General features: G+C 54.3%; 5 protein-coding genes across 5 annotated transcripts; 1 reads left to right on the top strand and 4 right to left on the bottom strand.

The window, feature by feature from the left end:
- Positions 1-4,392: 4,392 nt before the first annotated feature.
- CABS01_15814 (asparaginyl-tRNA synthetase) lies at positions 4,393-6,222 on the bottom strand (the record flags this gene model as incomplete). The annotated part of the gene is made up of 2 exons (XM_060549148.1): positions 4,393-4,519; positions 4,598-6,222. 2 exons carry the CDS (start codon positions 6,220-6,222, stop codon positions 4,393-4,395), a joined length of 1,752 nt encoding a protein of 583 aa, XP_060390922.1.
- A 1,198-nt stretch (positions 6,223-7,420) lies between these two features.
- CABS01_15813 (arginase) lies at positions 7,421-9,214 on the bottom strand (the record flags this gene model as incomplete). Its single annotated transcript, XM_060549147.1, has 5 exons — positions 7,421-7,535; positions 7,627-8,221; positions 8,344-8,673; positions 8,794-8,881; positions 9,086-9,214. 5 exons carry the CDS (start codon positions 9,212-9,214, stop codon positions 7,421-7,423), a joined length of 1,257 nt encoding a protein of 418 aa, XP_060390921.1.
- Positions 9,215-12,430: 3,216 nt separating this feature from the next.
- On the bottom strand, positions 12,431-13,641 carry CABS01_15812 (cell division control protein 42; the record flags this gene model as incomplete). Its single annotated transcript, XM_060549146.1, has 4 exons — positions 12,431-12,496; positions 12,596-12,974; positions 13,196-13,315; positions 13,622-13,641. The coding sequence occupies 4 exons, from the start codon at positions 13,639-13,641 to the stop codon at positions 12,431-12,433; spliced, it is 585 nt and encodes a 194-aa protein (XP_060390920.1).
- A 2,797-nt stretch (positions 13,642-16,438) lies between these two features.
- On the bottom strand, positions 16,439-16,891 carry CABS01_15811 (uncharacterized protein; the record flags this gene model as incomplete). Its single annotated transcript, XM_060549145.1, has 1 exon — positions 16,439-16,891. One exon carries the CDS (start codon positions 16,889-16,891, stop codon positions 16,439-16,441), a length of 453 nt encoding a protein of 150 aa, XP_060390919.1.
- A 1,077-nt stretch (positions 16,892-17,968) lies between these two features.
- CABS01_15810 (uncharacterized protein) lies at positions 17,969-18,112 on the top strand (the record flags this gene model as incomplete). The annotated part of the gene is made up of 1 exon (XM_060549144.1): positions 17,969-18,112. The coding sequence occupies one exon, from the start codon at positions 17,969-17,971 to the stop codon at positions 18,110-18,112; it is 144 nt and encodes a 47-aa protein (XP_060390918.1).
- Between the last annotated feature and the right edge of the window lie 18 nt (positions 18,113-18,130).

Below are 18,130 nucleotides of genomic sequence, written 5' to 3'. Positions count from 1 at the left end.
CATCAGTATATCCGTACGTCGTACGGAGTACTGTCCTGGAATACATAATACCGTGAGCTTCCGATCTGGACGGAGATTTTGTGCTTTTGCGCAGCCAAGATGCGGATATTGCATTCCAACTATATGGGGGGGGCTTTCTTCGCGCAGATTCCCGACCCTTTCTCACACTACATGGCGAGCCTGCGAGGTACATACTCTGTTTCCCCTGGTCTAACCGAAGACACCGCGCCGCACCCGACATGGCACTTTGATACGCTACTTTGACGGTACATTGCCGCGAAGCTCCTCGCTCCGTGCGGGTGGCCCCCTGGAACATGGACCTTCCTATCCCCCTCCACCTGGCCCCTTCCAGCCTCCCATCCCTACTTTTCCCCTTGCCTCCCACCTGGCCGACAAGCATAGCCAGGGGAAGGCACCATCCTTTCAGGCTTGGTCTGTCCCCTTCTGAACAGCCTCCCCGATCCATCCTCCAAACCTCCAAGGGTTCATCTTGTTCTCTTCCTCCACCCCAAGCCGATGGATCATGGAACTGGCCAGCAACAGCAGCCAGACACCGTCACACCCAAACTTGCCAGAGTTCACTGTTCACTGTTCTCAACCTCTGGCAGGCTGGCTCACGTGGCTCCACCCCTTTTCTTCGCTTTCCGTTGCTGGGGTCATGGTTAGCAAGTACCTGCACACTACCTACTTACGCAGTGAGAGGTTGTATTCATAGCTTGACCGTTTTGTATCTTACTCTATTACTACAAGCTGGGCCGACTTCGTCCCTCGATGGTATAATGCAACAGAAAGGTGGCGTTCTAGACATTCTTGCCCTCCACGATTTCCCCCAGTATTGATAGACGGCAGTTGGTATTTTATTCATCATGGCCATAGACAGTTGCCTTCAGATATACCGACTACGGTACTCATCAGCTATGGCGATACAGCGTTCTGCTTTCTGATTCTGGGGAGGGTACTTCGTACGAATACAAGACACGGGTCTGACAGTATTTGACTTCCTGGAGCGTCAGGCATGCGGCTGCGCGGCATGCTGTCCAGCTGTCGTTCGTTCTTTCGCTCGTTCGGATTCCCCATATTGGATGTGTCCCCCCTTAGCCCAAGCCGCCCCCCATAGGCCCTGTCTTGCATCGACTCTGATGAAGAATTGAAATTGCATCAGCTGCATCTCAATCTCTTCCACCACACTCTTGGATGTTCGCCTTGCCCATCACGCTCTCGGTTCTCCATCTCTTACGAGGCTCGCACAGCATTATCCGACTCCACGTTACATATTGCCAAAACTCGTCGCCGTGCCAGACCCAACATTGCTCTGTGGGTACGGGTACACTATGGATGCAGTCTACTAATCACACGCAGAGCCTGCTTCCCCACGGTACGACGGGTTTCGCAGACTAAAGTAGAGCCTCCAACTACGGACACTTTTCGCTGTACCTTGCACAAGTGTTAGCTAGTGGCTTTGCACTATGCAAGGAACAGCATTCCTCGGCCCTTACGGATACCCTGAACGGACACCTCTAATATGATACAATAGTGCACAGGAATACGGATCGCCAGCAGCTTTGTCGTCGGAATAGCCTCCTCCTTCGACCTTGCAACCGCTTTTACTCCTTGCAATTGTGGTTGCTGCATCCGTGTTCCAATATCGAACCCCCTAACCTCCACATCTCTCCAGCTATTCGGATGAAACGCTGCCGCAGGGAGCCTAGGTTCGTCGAAAATAACCCCAGACTGTCACAGAAGCTTTGGGACAATCAAGTACGGAGTAGAAGCTCGTGACCTCGAACTTGTCAATCAGCCCGGCTCCGTCTCTGGTGGCTCAGCTTTTCGATTGTGTCTGCCATCCGTGGCCAGCCTGGCCTGGACCGGCAACGAGAGAAACGACGGGCAGAGTCAAGTTTGAATACACGATATGGATACAAACCTCGAAACTGCTTGGCACCAAGCATTGCCCAGGGGCAGTCGAGCACTGCATCCTTTGCCTGGCGACAATGGCACACGATCGCCATCTCTGACCGTTCAAAAGACTTCCGAGCTCACCGCTACCTGATGCGTTTTATCTTTGACCTACCTCGCCCACAAGTCGTCATGGCTGGAAACCTTGGCCTCGGGATCAGCCCGATCCATAAATCAACTTTCCGTCTCAATCGTTGTAGTCTCCCTGAGCCATTCAGTGAAATCTGTTGACGGAACACACACAACTTTTATCGATGCTCCCTCGCACTTCTCAAACACAACTTTACGCTCCACGCCTTGCCGACCGGATCCAAAGGAAAAAAAGACGGAAGTGGTTGGTAAAGGCTTATCGCTCGTAGTTGTGCCTTACATAGCCGCGACATGTATTCGTCCTACATAGCACCAAGGCAGTTCATTGCCGCCGGTCCAGAATCCCGAGTACAACGGCCGTGCCCCCTAGATGGAAGTTTGAGCCGGTAGCCAGCTGCAAGCAGGATCCGCAGCGCCGCGTTAGATCCGCCTTGCATCAAGTCATTTCTGATCCAATTAATTCTGACATCGGATCATCAACAGACCACACAACTGTCTTTCTTACCTGTATCCTGTGGAGTGTCGACGATTCCCTGGATCACATTCTCCCGAAAATCCGTTCCTTTATACAGGATACGCGCCTCGTCTTTGGAACATCAGGACGGGGCTGGCCTCAAGACTGTCCTCGAGTCAAGAATATGGGCGCCGATCGCAGCATCGTTATTCAATACTCAGTAGCGTAGAGCTGATTGGTTGCCTTGGTCCGGCATGAGCCCTAGAAACTCTTCGTGTGCAGCGACTATTGCTGTGGTGTCTGCAAGGCTCGAGGTTTAAGCTTCGCAATTAGCCTCTCTAAATGCTACGCTGCAGGCCTCCTCTCCCGACCAACTAGTCATGTCTACGCAACCAGCCAGTACTGACAACCACAGGCCAGAGCCTCATCCAAGGGCGCCTGATCTCCTATTGTTTACAGGAGCTGACTGAGATGTTGCTCAGCAAGTATCTTCGTGCTCGATTCTGCAGTCTTCACTTGCCTGTTGATGTTGCTGACCGTCACCTTAACACACAAGTCGGGGCGATCGATCGCCAGACTCGTCAATGCGTACGCGATCTGCGTATTCGTCTGCGGCTGCAACGGTAGATTGATGTTTCCATGCACGACGGTTGAGCCGCCGCTTTGGGCTACATCACTCTGGGTCGGGTTCGATATTCGGGCGTCAGACATTCCAGAAAGGCAAACGAGTTCTTCTCGGCTGTTCAAGGCTCTGGGACCTTTGATGCAGGCCAGATGAGTCGGGAGACACGCGAGGTTATCACGATGTCTTATCGGGCCACCTACACCTCTCCCTACTACTCACGGTCAAACGCTCGGCTCCCCGGCACGACCCTACCTGCACAGACATGATCTGAATTACAGGTAGCCTGTAACCACCACTCTTCGCCGCCCGACATTCCTTTTGAGACGGGAGAGCATCGAGTCCTTCGAGAAGGAGGTCCGATGTGTGGTGGCTTCAAACGCAAGATCGGCCGAGCAAGCACGAGCTGCAAAGGGCTCTCTGACCCATGTCCGGACTTTTCACCAGCCCGCTTCGCAAGCTCGCGACGAACACGGATCACAAGAAGTCCCGACCCCCAATTGTCGACCATTGCGGCGCGCACCATCCCGTTCGGAGCCGGGGCCTCGGTCTGGCAATGATTCGAGACTCTTACACACACCATCGAACATTAGGTGAAGAGAGAAATAGGAGAGAGAGAGTTCGTGTCTGACGCTTCCTACCGGCAGTTCGTGTTGGGTTCGGCCTAGGCTCGCTGCGTCTCGCGACTTTGGCTTCGACTTTTGACAGCTTCTTTTTTTTTTCGGGCTCCCACCTCGTGGAGGGCATGGATCCCTGGATGGGGAAAGGCTACGCCGTCGTCGTCGGTCAGGAGACGCGATTTGCTGAATGTTGGGACGTAATAAACGCAGAGCAACACGGCTGAGGTGACTGCCTTCTCACCCCCGTTGGAAGATTGGGAGACTTCAAATCGTCTGGGTCACAATCTCTACTCACTTGCTTGAATCACTGCGGCAGATAGCTCATGCGTTTTTGTTGTCTTCTTTCTCACTGGAGTTTCAGCGCTCCGATGGAGATTGTGGTTGTGATATTCCGTAAAACTCCTATCTAAGCCCACCGACACCGTCTCTGGTTACCCTTTTGCAGCAAACCGCTGTCAAAAAACCATTTGGAAAGCCCCTCCCTTCGGGAACCTGATTGATCTCTCTCATACCTCTGCCGCAGCGTTTTTTGTGAAGCACGCCGGGCCGATTTTCCTTTTCCCTTTCTTCCCCTGTCTCGTTCCTCTCATCACTCTCGTATCTGTATCTTTCTTCCTCTCAACACCGGACCACACACACTGGCTATTTCTCTAAGGCTTGCAACGTCCCATGTAGCGGGGGTACAAGCATGTCGTACGGACGGTGTGCTGGTTGGCCAACCAGGCCAGGAAACGCTCGAGGCCGAGACCGTAGCCGCCGTGGGGGGAGGTTCCGTACCTAAAGCAGTTGTCAGCAATCGTTGTCCTTTTTTGTCTATACAACAGCTTCGAGAGGGGGGGGAAAAAGTAAACTCACTTTCTCTGGTCAGTGTACCAGTAGTAGTCCTTTGACGGGATTCCCTCTCTGTCGTAGGCGGCGAGGAGCTCGTCGTAGCCCTCCATTCTCATGGAACCACCAACAATCTCTCCGACACCGGGCATCAGGCAGTCGACGCTCTCGGTGACGCGCGGGTCGTTGGGGTCCTTCTTCATGTAGAAGGCCTTAATCTCTGTGGGGAAGTGGGTGAGGAAGATGGGCTTGTTGATGATGTCGGTCATCCTGCGCTCGGCGGCCTCGGCAATGTCGTCGCCAAACTTGTGGGTCTCGCCGTCCTCGTTGAGGATGGGGGGGTCTTGGGCGTTGAGCCAGTCGATGGCGTCCGTGTACTTCATGCGTAGGAAGGGGCGGACGGGCTTCTTAAAGTCGGGGTTGAGCTCCTTGACGTAGGCGGCGATCTCCTCGTCGGCGAGGACGTTGTCGATGACGCGGCACATGACCTCCTCGAGATGGGCGAGCAGGTCGGGAAACTCGATGAAGTCGAGCTCCGCCTCGACGTGAGTGTACTCGGACAAATGTCTGCGGGTCAAGCTGCGCTCCGCACGGAAGGACTTTTCGATGCAGTAGACGCTTCCCAAGCTGGGGAGGACGGTCTCGAGATACAGCTGGGAGGACTGGGTGAGGTAGGCAGCCTCGTCGTAGTAGGGGACGGAGAAGAGCGTGGAACCGCCCTCGACCTGGGTCTGGACCAGAGCCGGGGGAGAGACCTTTGTGATCTTGAGGTCCTTGTAGGTCTTGGTGAAGGCCCACTCGACGGCGGCGCGGATCTTCATGATCGCGGAGGCGTTGTCACCGCGGAGAACCAGGTGGCGGTTGTCCAGCATCTGGGAGTCCCACTGGTTCTGCAGCAGCGAGACCTTGTTGGTGATGGCATCTTCGTCCGTGGGCGACGTGCCAATGACCTTGTAGTAGTCGACGTGAAGTTCACGGTTATCCGGGGCGGTTTGGCCCTCGGGGACCTTCTTGAGCTCGCCGTAGACCCAAAGGGAGGTTCCCTGGGCAAAGGTGAGGGCGTCGTACGTCTTTGTGAGGTCGCCGGCCTGGAGCACGCACTGGAGGTGTCCGTAGCCGTCGACGAGGGTGATGAAGGTGGCCTGCTTCTGGGCGCGCAGCCTGTGAATGCGGCCGGCAATCTTGACGCGGTCGCCCTTCTTATCGCCCTCGCCCAGCACGACGGTCTTGTCGGCGATGGTGATGCGCTTCGCCTCGGGGAGAGACTCGTCCTCCTTGATGACGATCTGCTTGGCAGCCTCGAGGGCCTGCTGGCGGGCCTTCTTCTGCTCCTCCTCCTTGGCCTCGATCTGGGCCTGCTTGACGAGCTTCTTGCGGTGGGCGTCGAGGGCGGACTGGGCCTTTTTCACGGCGCTCTTTGCAGGCTCCTTCCACTCGAGGCGAGCGGCCTCGTCGTCACCCGTCTTGGAGGCGCGGGTGAGGAAGTGGCGCGATGTGACGGACTCGTTGTTGGCGATGTAGGCGGCGGCGAGGGACTTGAAGGGGGAGGACTCGGTGCCCTGGGTCGAGGGCTCGTCGGCGCCGACGTCGGTGTCGATGTAGACCTTGTCCTCCGTCTTGGGACGCTCAGCCAACTCCTGTGGGGCGGCCATGGTGTGTGGTCGAGGATTATTTGACGTCTAGGGAGAGAAAGGAGTTGCGTCCGTCGACTGTTGACTCAAAAGCCGGTTGTTTGTGTACAGTCGAAGTTTTGGGAAATTTTTGGGATGGTTTCTGGATGGCGGGGTAAATTATTCGGATTGAGTTGGTGGGAGGGACGGAGGGGTGAGGGGAGAGGGTGACCTGGTCTGATGTACAGCGTCGGGTATCTTTTTTGTGACTGTGCTGCGTGAGTCACTTGCAACCGCAAAGCCAACAACAATTGGGAGAGAGAGAAAATAATCAGGAATTGGTATTACAGGAGAAAGTCGTGCAATTGGGTTCAGTCAAAGGCAGAACCCTTTTTTATCTAACACAGACTATCCGGACCTGACCTGACATGTTGCTCGAAGCTGTGTGAGTCACCTCCGTTGGCTTTCCAGTGTCTGGGGTTTGTTACAGTGCAATTACACCTACCCCCTTGATACCTTTGCTCCCTGAGATCACCGCCCAGTGGAGGGACACTGGGAACTGAGGTGCTTTTCAAAAGACATTACCCTGCCCAATTCCCAATTGAGCGTTGTAATTGCTCAGAGATAAGGGAGCTCGGGCCTTACGGTACGGGGGCCCTCTTTCTTTTATGAGCGCCCGCCCGTTTGGCATTTGCTGAGGATGAGGTTGGGTCTCGCCCAACTTTGCTCCGAAGATAGGAAGGTAGGCGGGTGCGTAACCGTATCTAGGTTCATCTGCTGGGTCTATCCCCCCTTGACTCGGGCATCTGAAGGACAAAGCGACGGTAAGGCGGTTTGCGTACTCACCTTGGGGTGGCGGTGAGAATGCTGAAAACAGTGAACTGAACAAAGTCTCGTTATTTTGGTCCAAGCGTAGAGGGTGCAGAATGAGCGGTACACTATACTACTGCGTACGGTACATCATTTGTGAGGAAAGCTTTAGATTGCCCGCAACTGTTATAAGTCGAGATTACCTCAGGCTGTGGATGAGATTCGGGAAAGGGGAATCTTGATATCGGGAACCTTCACAATGCACCTATTGAGATATACTTACAGAGTATGAATCACTCGTGGGAGTCCCAGCTGGTGCCATCTCATATGGTGTATCGTCAATGACTTTTGTCTATTTCATTTACTCATTCTTGTCATTCTTCGTATAAGGATGGCTGACGTGACAAGTCGCCCTAAGAAACCCAGCGTCTTATGGAGGTCCATAGTACCCAACTCGAGCTGTTGCCGTTCCGGTGAACATGCCAGAGTTTAACAAGTCCTCCTGCTCATTCCACTTCTCTTCCTGACATCCAGAGACCTGCGTTCTGCATCTTATCAGCGAACGAACCACCCCCCTCCCCTCTCAACTCCCTTTACAAATGCCAAACTCCATCTCATCCGAATCAACCAACTCACAACTCATCCTTCTCATCTACAACAGCAGCAGCAGCCTTGCCCTCCTTCCCCATCCCCTCAAGCCCCTTCTTCACCATCGAGCTGAGAACCTCATAAACAACCTGCGCCGCCGCCAACGCCGTCTCCTCCCCGGCATTCTGATACGCAGGGCTCACCTCCACAACATCGGCACCCACCAAATTCAACCCCTCGATGCCCCTCAGAATCCGAATCAGCTCGCGCGTCGTCCAGCCACCGGGCTCAGGCGTGCCCGTACCAGGCGCGAACGCCGGGTCCAGCACGTCGATATCGATGGACAGGTACACGGGGTCCTCGGTGCCCAGCGTCTCCATGATGGATTTGACGATACCCGCGGTGCCAATCTCGTCAATGTCGTCGGCGGCGATGCGCACCCAGTTCTGCGCCGTGTCGTCGTCGTGGTCGGTGAAGTCGGTGCCGGAGAGGCGGGTGCGCAGGCCCGCGTGGACCGAGGGCTGGCTCGAGGCGTTGGAGAGGAGGCCTTCGTTGCCGGCCATCCAGAACATGGAGCCGTGGTTGAATTGCGTTGCGGTCCAGTAGGAGGGGTACTTTGCCGGGTGCCAGGTGTCCAGGTGAGCTGTGTATTTCGTGATATACGTCAGCCATACCATTCTTTCCCAAGCATCTGTGACGTGATCCCATTCCTTCGCTCCGTCTGCCCGTCTCGCTCCACCTCAACAGGGACACGAAAAAACTCACCGTCAAAATGCAACACCCTCAACGGCGCTCCGTACGCCTCCCTAAGTGCCCTCAGCGCGGGCAGCGCGAGACTGTGGTCGCCGCCGAGGGTGATGAGCTTCGGCCTGCTCAGCGAGCTCGACACGGGCCTGCGCTGACCCAGCTCCTTGAAGGCGGCCGACATCTGCTCCACGGCGACGACGTTGTCCATGGGCGTGACGGGTATGTCGCCGCAGTCGAGGATCGTGGCCCAGTTGGCGTACGGGTTGATGCTCGCGCGCGGGTTGAAGCCGCGGAACGACGTCTGTCTGCTCGAGGCCTGGCGGATGGCGCGGGGGCCGAAGCGGGCGCCTTTTGAAACCCAGTCAGTACCTTGTTGGCAGTAGCAGCGATTGTGAGTTGGTGAGGTGTAAGATGTGCCGTTGCGTGGCGAGAGAAAGGGGGAAGGAGGGGAACATGTTTCCCGCTCACCTGGCCTATAGCTGACAGCCGTGTCAAACGGCGCGCCGATGATGGCGATATCGTACAGCTCGGACGGCGTCGTCAGGCACTTGACGTGCTTAAGATGAGCGAAAGAGCCGATGCCCGTGAATCCTGAATCAACATCGTGAGCCCCTCAATGTTCTCCTCTCATAACCCATTTGCTCTCCTCTCCGGTGATTGGTACTAACCCCACTGAACAAATATCAAGTTAGCCCTCCATTCTCTCATCTCATCACCAAGCAGCAAGTCAACGACTTGTGAAGACATCCATCCGACGTACCTCGAAACCCCATTTAGCCTCCAACTCGTCCAGCTCGGCCTTGGTCCACTCTTTCTCGTCGCCGTGGTTGCCGCACGCGGCGGCCAGCAGGGCTGACGAGCAGCCCAGCAGGAGAGACGTCAACTTCATGACGGCTAGGTCTCGTTGTTGTTCTGTTTTTCCCCTGTGATGTTTCCGGCACCCGAGTCGTTGTGACAATCACAAAGTAAGAACGGTCGTGAGAGGGGTTGTCAGGTGATGACGAGAATAGCGAGGATGAGAGAATCCTCAATTCAGGGCAAGTCTATCAGAAAGGAAAGAAGCAACTCCTTTTAAAAACGAGGGAAACCGGGCCAAGGTATATCGGGGACCGGAAGCGTTCAGAACGGGTCACACACCTCGACCGGCCCGGCGCGGGTTTGCGCGCGCACGCGCCCTTTGTGGTTGTCCAATTCGAATGGCTAGACCGACAACTCGCTTCCCGTGTATTCGGGGGATATACATAATGGATCTTCTACTTGCACTGAATCCCGCCTATTGCTTGTTCATTATTGGCCAACGGGCATTGCATCTGACGATATTTACCCTACTCGATAGCCCCAAAGTTATGAGCTTACTTTACGTACATGGTGGGACACGGTAATCAGATCCGGGCTGTCACCAGGAAAACCCAGGGTTAAAGGTGATGACTTTTGTCACCTTTTGGCATTCAGTAAACCCAGCGGAGAACGTCCGGCGGGGAAGGTCTGATGTGGGGGTTGCAGGAGAGCTTCCTCAGCCAGTCGATAACGGGCATCTATCGTCCGAAAAGAGTGCGAAGAACCCCGCCGATGCCGGTAGTGTAGACTGAGTGAGGAAATAAATTGTCAACGAATGCATTAGACTAAAACGCCTGGATGCGGTGCGCCGGGCTTTCTCCAGGATGCCAGTAGTAAGGTAGAGGTAGACCGTAATATGGCGGGCAATGCGGGGTCGGTGGTGCATCGTTCCTGGCCGCCGGCGCGCGGTGGGGATCATGGAGCCCGGATATGTAACTACACGGTATCCGATCTCTTCCCGGGAGGTGGGGTCTCCCGTTAAGGATGGGCACGTCGGGGTGGTGGGACACCCACCTCGAGAGCGAGCGAGAGAAAACGCCCAATCGCAAAAGTGCGATATTAGGTGCTCGTTTATTTCATCATCTTCAGCGTCCCAAGTTGTGGTCCGTGGATGAGGTGAAGATGGTGGGCTGCAGAAGGTCCCTGGACCGTACGCCCAGAGAACCTAATGCCATACCTCACATTAGTACAAAAGCGACTCTTCCCCCAAGGAACAAACTCCCCAGATCCCTCGAAGCCTGAACCACATCCGGATTTTCCATTATTCCTCTCGAACCCCCCCTGTCTACCTCCATTACTCACGTACTTTAACATCCTTTGCGCTCCCCGCCTCAAATCTTCCAGGTTCCCCAGGGAAACCCCATGAACGCCCTCGTGGCGTTCGCAACGCGTCTCGAACATAGCCTCCGTCACGGTTGCAGACACCGCTACCTAGGCTAGGTACGCAGCACCACAGGTGTGTTCGTAGGTAGGTAAGCAACGTCAGAACTTGGAGCGAGAACTTGAAAAAGGGGGATGGTGTCGCCGTGTATGTGTGGCTTCGGAGGCGGGTAAGACAATAACGCCTCCTTCTGCCTTTCTCTCTCTCGCTCTTTCTCTTTTAATCTCTCCTCTCTCCATCAATCCATCAGCCGTTCCATCTCTCTTGAAAGAAAAAGAGGCACACAAACAAACCGATTGTAAATACGCACGCAGAGTGAGAGAGAGCACAGGCCCGGGAGTCCCTGAGGCGTAAGCGTTTTGAACCACGCGAACGCCGTAAATCCCGTTGGGGGGAAGGGAAAAGACACAAACGGCACACTGTCAAGTTTTCCTTAACCGCATCTGTCTCGCATTGATGACCGATTCCTTCGGATGGACGACGGCACGCCGAGGCTGCGACGTCATTCTTTTATGCGATTCCCTCCCCCCCCCCCCCTCCCCCTCCCCTACCACCAGCAACTGTACTAGTCCACCCCCCAGAAATCCGCCCTCTTTAACCTCAGACCCCTTCAAAGACTGCTGGACTTTTGCCCAAGAAGTTGGGCGGGCATGCGCTCAAGCAGACAGATAGGAAAGCGCGGCCAGTGAGAGTGAGGGGTTGTTGGTGGCCTTTGCGCTAATCATCGCGCGCCGCAAAAAAAAAAAAAAAAAAAAAAAAAGGTCAAGTAGAGTTTCAAGAGGGCGCAGCTGGACAATAAAGAACATTCCAACGATAAGATTGGCAACGTTAGGCATCCCAGTTGAGAGACCTGGGCAGACGGAACGAACGTCGGGTAGCTCGCCAGCATCATAGTTGAGCATGCTTTTGGTCCAAAAAAGCTACTGCCCACCGTCCATTACTTGCGCGCTTCCAACGTGCGTGCCTTGCTTGCCAAATCCCTTCTTTTCGTGCCCCCACAACGTGCAGAAAGAGAAAAGATGTGAGTGAACGGATGGCGTGTACCGAGGCGGGCAGCAAGCGGGAATGACTCGCCTTGTCGATCCGATGTTGGAGGCTCTGATCCGCCCACGCATGTTAAACATCAGCAGTCAGTGGGTGATGATCCCCACGAGGCCATGCCCTCCAGCTGATCGGTGCTCGCTCCGCGCGGGTTGTGGCTGTAGATGGAAAGTTGCGCGCGTACAGACACTTTGGGGGTTCAGCGCGAAGAAAAAAAAAGACCATCGATTTAAAGTGCACTCCAATCGCCAAACTGTCCTATCGAAGTATTCCTGCCTGCGTGATGAATTTACCCATCCCTAAATGTAGAAAGAAGCAAGAAAGACCACCAAGATCTGGGCCAGAGCAAGGCGTATTGGGGGATGCGAGAGGGATGAGGGGCTGGATTTGGTAAGAGGGCATGGTATGAGGGAGAACTTTGGGAATTGGTGAACAGAATATGGAAGGGGGGAAACACAGCCCGTCGACTTGCCCATTCGTCCTCCTCGCAGTCCCCAACCAAGATATGCCTAGAAGCCCGGACCGCCGCGGCCAGATGATCCAATCCAAACCTTCTTTGTCGCTGAACCAGGAAGTGCAATCCATTAATTCGCGAGGAACGACCGTTCTTGATCGGTCCAAAGCTGTGACTGATCAAGACCTAAGCGTGTCCAATGCCATGCGCGCTGCAAAAAAAGGTCCAAAATGCCGTTCAAAGATGGAAACCCAGAACCGTTTGCGCGCGCATCTGGATGGCAAGAGAAAATGTCCAAGCCTGGTTCTCGGCTTTTCCGCTCGCCGCCAGAGCCAGAACTGGGTGGGCATGGCGGGAGGAAAGCAAGACCCATGCGTCAAGGGGTCCCACGATCAAAGCACAAGACACTTGTGTGACTTCTTCTTCGGGGCAGGAGGCTCCAGAGCCGCAACAATTGCCTGGGGAGGTAGTATGTTAGTAACAGATCTAGAGCTGCGACATATGCAGGTGTAGGAGGGAAAAGAGCAAAACAACAGATCCAACGGGAGAATGCATACCTCGTCAAAGACGTCCTTCAGCTTGTACTGCGTCAGAGCACTGCACTCGACGTACTTGACCGCACCCAAGTCCTTTGCCATCCGCTCGCCGTCCTCTTTCCGTACCGGAGACATCTTCTGCTTAGAAAGCTTCTCGCGGACGCTGGGGTCCTCGCGCAGATCGACCTGGGTGCCGACGATAAGGCAAGGGACGCCGGGGCAGTGGTGATGTACCTCGGGGAACCACTTCTCGCGGACGTTCTCGAAGGAGGCAGGTGATGTGACGCTGAAGCAGACGAGGAAGACGTCGGTCTGGGGATAGGAAAGGGGGCGGAGTCTGTCGTAATCTTCCTGACCGGCGGTATCGAACAGTCCCAGTGTGTAAGGCTCGTCACCGATCCTGCGTAAGAGAAAAATCCACCATTAGCGAAATGGCCTACCAAAAGTCCAGCAACTTCTCGTCTCTTGCGGCTTCTTTTCTCTCTCGAATCCCCATTGTTTTTGATTCATCCACTCGTCGGCTCATCCGCCCTTTGACCATCTCTTGAAAAGACCCTTTTGTCTATGCTTTGTGGAACCCGATCTTGGATTGTTTTGGAGGTGTTGCAGGAGAGGACTCACATAACAGTGACGGCATAGTTATCGAAGACGGTCGGAACGTATTCGGAGGGGAACTTGTTCGTCGTGTAGCTGATGAGAAGGCATGTCTTTCCGACCGCACCGTCACCGACGACAACACACCTAGAGGAGGAGAGAGGGAATCAGTTTTTGTTGCAAACAGAAGTGGCTAGTGACATGCGCGCTTTGATGGCTGCCCATTTGCCGATCGTCAAGTTCAAGTCAGGATTGGCAACGGTGAAGGGAAGCCTTCCCAGCGACAGGGAGCAGTGGAATCCGAAAGCAACAGCGACGATGCAGACAGGGCAGAAGCAGCAGGCAGGCGAAATAGTGGAAAGGGCGACGACAAGCCGTCAGGTGTCAGGTGTCGGGAAGGGGGGGAAAGTGAGAAAATGAAGCCTAGCGAAAAGAGGCTCAAAATGTACGCACTTGATAGTAGCGACGACCATTGTCTAGATCAATGATGTTCCTGTGCAGGAACAGAGACCTGTGGAAAGAAAAATTAAGACCGGTCTCTCAGTCTCTCCCTTATCGCGCGGCGCGTCGTGTCGTGTCGAGTGTATTGTCTTGTCGAGGTCGGGGTCGGAGTCGGGTGTGATTTCCAGGCGCAGGTAGTTGGGGGTTAGAGTGGCAGCGGGCAAGAGGAGTCGAAGCGGGTGGTAGGTAAAGTGTGGTGGTAGTGGCAGTGGTAGTGGTAGTAGTATTGGTACGGAGTAGCAGCAAGGTATGGAAGAGACTAGGAGCAGTGGCGGTGGTGGTTGCCGTTGCTGCAGGGCGGAAAGATGAGGTGGGTAGTGGAGACGGAGAACGGGGTCGAGGTCGAAATGGGGGGGCGGCGACGACGAAGGGGAAGAAAAGACGTGGATTGGGTCGGGTGCCGGTGTGGTGGTCTTTTTTTCTTCTCTCTCTCTTTTCGGTGCAGGTGGTAGTGGTGGTAAGAAGAAGGTGAAGTAAGAGAGCAAGGCAAGGGACAAGGTGACAAGGTGACGGCGAGGGACGCCAGCAAGGTAAAGGGAAAGAGTAAGGCGAAGGATAACGGAGCCAAGGCAAGGTAGGGAAGGAGCGAGTGAGAGAAGGAGGTGACAAGGTGACGGGACCCAACCAAAGCACAAGGACGTCTACGCAGTAAGGTATTGTGTACGCAGTACTCCGTATAGTCTGGGAGGTCACAAGTGAGATGTCGGGGATTTTTTATTTATTTTATTTTAGCAAGGTAGCGATGGCGTCGGCGGTGGTCTCGACACACGCTGCAGCGGTGCATCAGCGGCAGAACACACGCGGGAAAGTGGGACACCTCAGCAGACTGCCAGACTGAATCTGGGAATAGAAGGGGGAGGACGGGGTCGGGTAAGGTAGCAGCAAATTCGACCTTGCGTTAGGGGTTTTGAGTTTTATAAACTCCCTGAATTTTCTTTCTTCTTTTCGTCGAATGAGGTCAGCATCTGGGCGAGAGGAGAGCGAGGGGAGAACAAGAAAAGATGAAGGCGTAAGGCAGGTACCTAAAGGTAAGTTGAGTCAACAGACGGGTGGAATTGACGAGTGTCAGTTGGTGTCAGTGTCAAGGCAAGGCGAGGCAAGGTAATGGGAGGCTGGAGGAAGAGAACGTTGCACACACCACACGTAAGTAAGGCAAGGTGCAGAGACAGACGAGACCGAAAGAGCTGTATGAGGCGCGCGTGGTAAGGCATGTGTTGTATGCTGAGATATTGTGCGTCTCGACACTCTCAGAATGAAGACACTCAATTACTATCATGTATACCTCTCATGTTGTCATCTTCGATTCGAATGCAAGGAAACTGAACATCTGCCCTGGGTTGTTTCGGCCAACTATCTACCCGGCGACAACCATATCCACAAGTACTTATTCCCGAGTCCCATCTCCAGGCCTACTGAATGGAAGGACGAACAAAGACGTCCATCATCTATGGCAGTTGACAGCAAGAACCTGGGCAAGAAGTACGGCTAATAAGCACAGGGCAAGTACAAAAGGATGTAGCTGCAGCATATACAGGAACCGTCCCTTCCTGTTTACCCAGGTTCTGGTTCTCAGCAGAGAGGTAGACTCCAAGGTACTTTACAAAACCTCGCAGAGAAGTATCCTCACAAATAATTACTGTCCAAAGCAATTCGGAAGACCTCACGAGGGCAGCAAGCCCCCAATGAGTGACAGGGTCATGAAAAGGAGAGAGATGGAAAGGGGGACCCCTCGTCTCCAATCAATGGGCAGTCGAAAAGCAAGCAATTCCAAAGCCTCTCGTCTCATCTTTTCCTCATCAAAGTGACTTGTTGCTGGACCAAGTGTCTCGTACCTCGTGCCCTGAGCCTAGGCGTCAGGGTGAGCCAGGCTGGGGGCGGGTAGAAATTGAAGAGTGCCCGTGTCGTGTCAGGAGGGTCCCTCCAGGTCTCTGATGTGTTTACCACCACAAGTCCATAACCGCCGCCGCCTCTGCTCTTCTTTGCTCCCGCATCAAAGTCAACATGTTAATTTGGTGTTTGCAAGGCTGGTCTTTGCAATAATTGGGGTTGGAAGGGGTGGTACTGGTCAGTGTTCCAGAGGAATGGATAGCGCCTGATCGGTTGGCGTTGGGGTGCTTGAGATAGCCTGGTGCAGTGCTAGCTGGAGGACATGGCCTAACCCGGAAGGTCAAGAACGTCCAGCCATGTTCCCTTGGTCCTTGGATTGTGTGGAAAGCAGTAAGGTATGTACGGAGTACGAATAGGCACCAAGGTATCGAATAACCCAGTGCAGGCCGCAGACGTGGGTTGATGCCGCTGCTGGATTCTGGAACAAATAGCCTGGTCGGGGGTGAGCGGGGCCTTCTTCACCAATCTTCCTTCTCGCCGGCTTCCATTCCCTTTAATTTGTTCGACGCTCACCTCAACTTCCAGGGGTTACGTAGCCAGCGTCGGTGCCATGCCCCGGTCTGCTCATCTCAGTCTCAAGGGCGAGTCCTCCCTCCTGTGCTTTCCGCTAATATCAGAAGGGAATGAGATGCGGTAGGTATACGGACGGGAGGGCAAGCAGCCACCCATTTGCCCATTACGGATAGGTATTTCGTATTAAGGTGAAGGAGGCACCAAGCCAACCCCTCATGCGCTTGTCTTGGATACCGAGAGGTGCGTTTTGTTGGTGCCATTGCCGATGTTGCCCGATACAGCGTACAGCGTAGTTCTGCCCACCCCATCCGCACCAAGAACCTGGCCCAACGCTCTCCAGCAAGTGCCAGCAAATCTACCCAAGCGGACCTAGGTAAGGTGATAAGGTAGGCGCGTGGCCACGATGGTGATGAGTTGGACAAAAGTCTTGGGACCCTCGGCTTGATGGTTCCGTCTGGCTCGGGGTTGAGGGCGCGGGGCATTCGTAGCTTGCTCCTCGTCTTCGTCTTGATCCTTCACCGCCCTCACTGACCACTTTTTTAACCCGTAAAGAGTGGATCGTCCCCCCGTCTTTGAAAGAGCGGCATCCGCTGGCTTGGGTCGAGCTGAGAAGATCTTTGGACCGGCTTCGACTCCAGCAGCAATGGCGTTGCAACTTGCGACTGCTTCTGGTAACCAAGGGACCAAAGCCGCAAGCTGTTTGTGCTTGTGGTGCCAAGTGGTGTTGCGTCTACTATGTAGCGTACCCGAAGTGTCGAGTTTTGACAGTCGCCCAGGTGAGGTATCCGTACATTGAGAAACCCTCGTCACTTCTTTGCACATTGTGTAGAGGGACTTGGGCCTGAGGCGTTAGAATTCCGTTCCCCACCATTCTCATGTTGCAAAATGCATGTGCTTTTACCTCTGTTGAAGTATACGTAACTACGTACCTGGTAAGCTTCGACGAGGAAGATGCAAGTGCAGAGGTAGGCAACCACCTGCCTGCGTCTCTACCAAAGGTGTAATAAGGCACCTTAAGGTACACTTTTAATCCGCGTAAGTACGCTCGATTCGTCTTGGATGAACGTCTATGGCGGGCAGGAGACATCATTGCTAAACCCTACTCGGTCCATCGTCCAAGCTTCTGCAGCAAGTCCCAAGTAGCACAGATTTAGAGTACTCCTCCACCAGCAAAGCACGAGCATAGGTAACTTAAGGTAGGCACTGTGTGTGCATCACGGTCCCGGCATCACGCCAGCGAACCCGCATATTGCATTGGCCTTTCATGGTAGGGACGCTTCCCAACGCACATCTCGCCAAGTGCCGTCTGCCAACGGTTCAATTGTCTCTCTCGCACCTACCATAGAGGGGTCATTCTCGTCCAACTAACAACCCTTTTGCAGCGGAGCGAGGTGGAATGTGCCCATTCCCATCAGTGCTGTATGCTCTTGCCACTTTGCAGAGACGCCTTTTCACCAGAACAATATCAGACGATAATAGCCCGGCACCTTGACATTTACTCCATAGATGAGGTAGGTTTCCTCAACGCATAAAAAAGAAAGGAATGCCCTCATGTCATCAACAACTCAGCTCAGCCCAAGTTTGTCCAGCAGAGTTTTCACCAAAGTTTGCCTGATCTATTTTTCTTCACGTAACCGTCCCATGCCTCTCTCCCCTTCCTAGGACCAATCCGTATTGACGCCTCCTCATATCAGCATGGAAATCGTAAGTTCAACCACAAACGTCGGCGACCTCCCGCCACTCGCGGCCTGCAGCGGCCGTTTATCGAGATGGGAAGGGGCACCGGATCCAGACCATACATTGCTGCTCTTCGTTAATGCTGCAATGCACTGCGGGATCTAAGCTACTGGGCCCCACCGTCTCAGACCGACACTAATTAATGATCGACCTGGTTCTGAGATGGTCTTCTCGGGCGGATCCGCACCTCCATCGAAAGCAACGCGGACCCAGAATAACATGCATTTGGGTATCGACTACTCGACTTCGTCTTACGGTTCACATCGAAGCATGGTCGTGAATGCCCTTCAAGTAAGACAGGCGTGATAATTACGCTGTCGTGCG

Source organism: Colletotrichum abscissum (genome assembly GCF_030869225.1).
Source record: "Colletotrichum abscissum strain IMI 504890 chromosome Unknown Scaffold_74.1, whole genome shotgun sequence".
NCBI classification, from domain to species: domain Eukaryota; kingdom Fungi; phylum Ascomycota; class Sordariomycetes; order Glomerellales; family Glomerellaceae; genus Colletotrichum; species Colletotrichum abscissum.
This window is presented reverse-complemented; position numbering and strand designations above follow the sequence as displayed.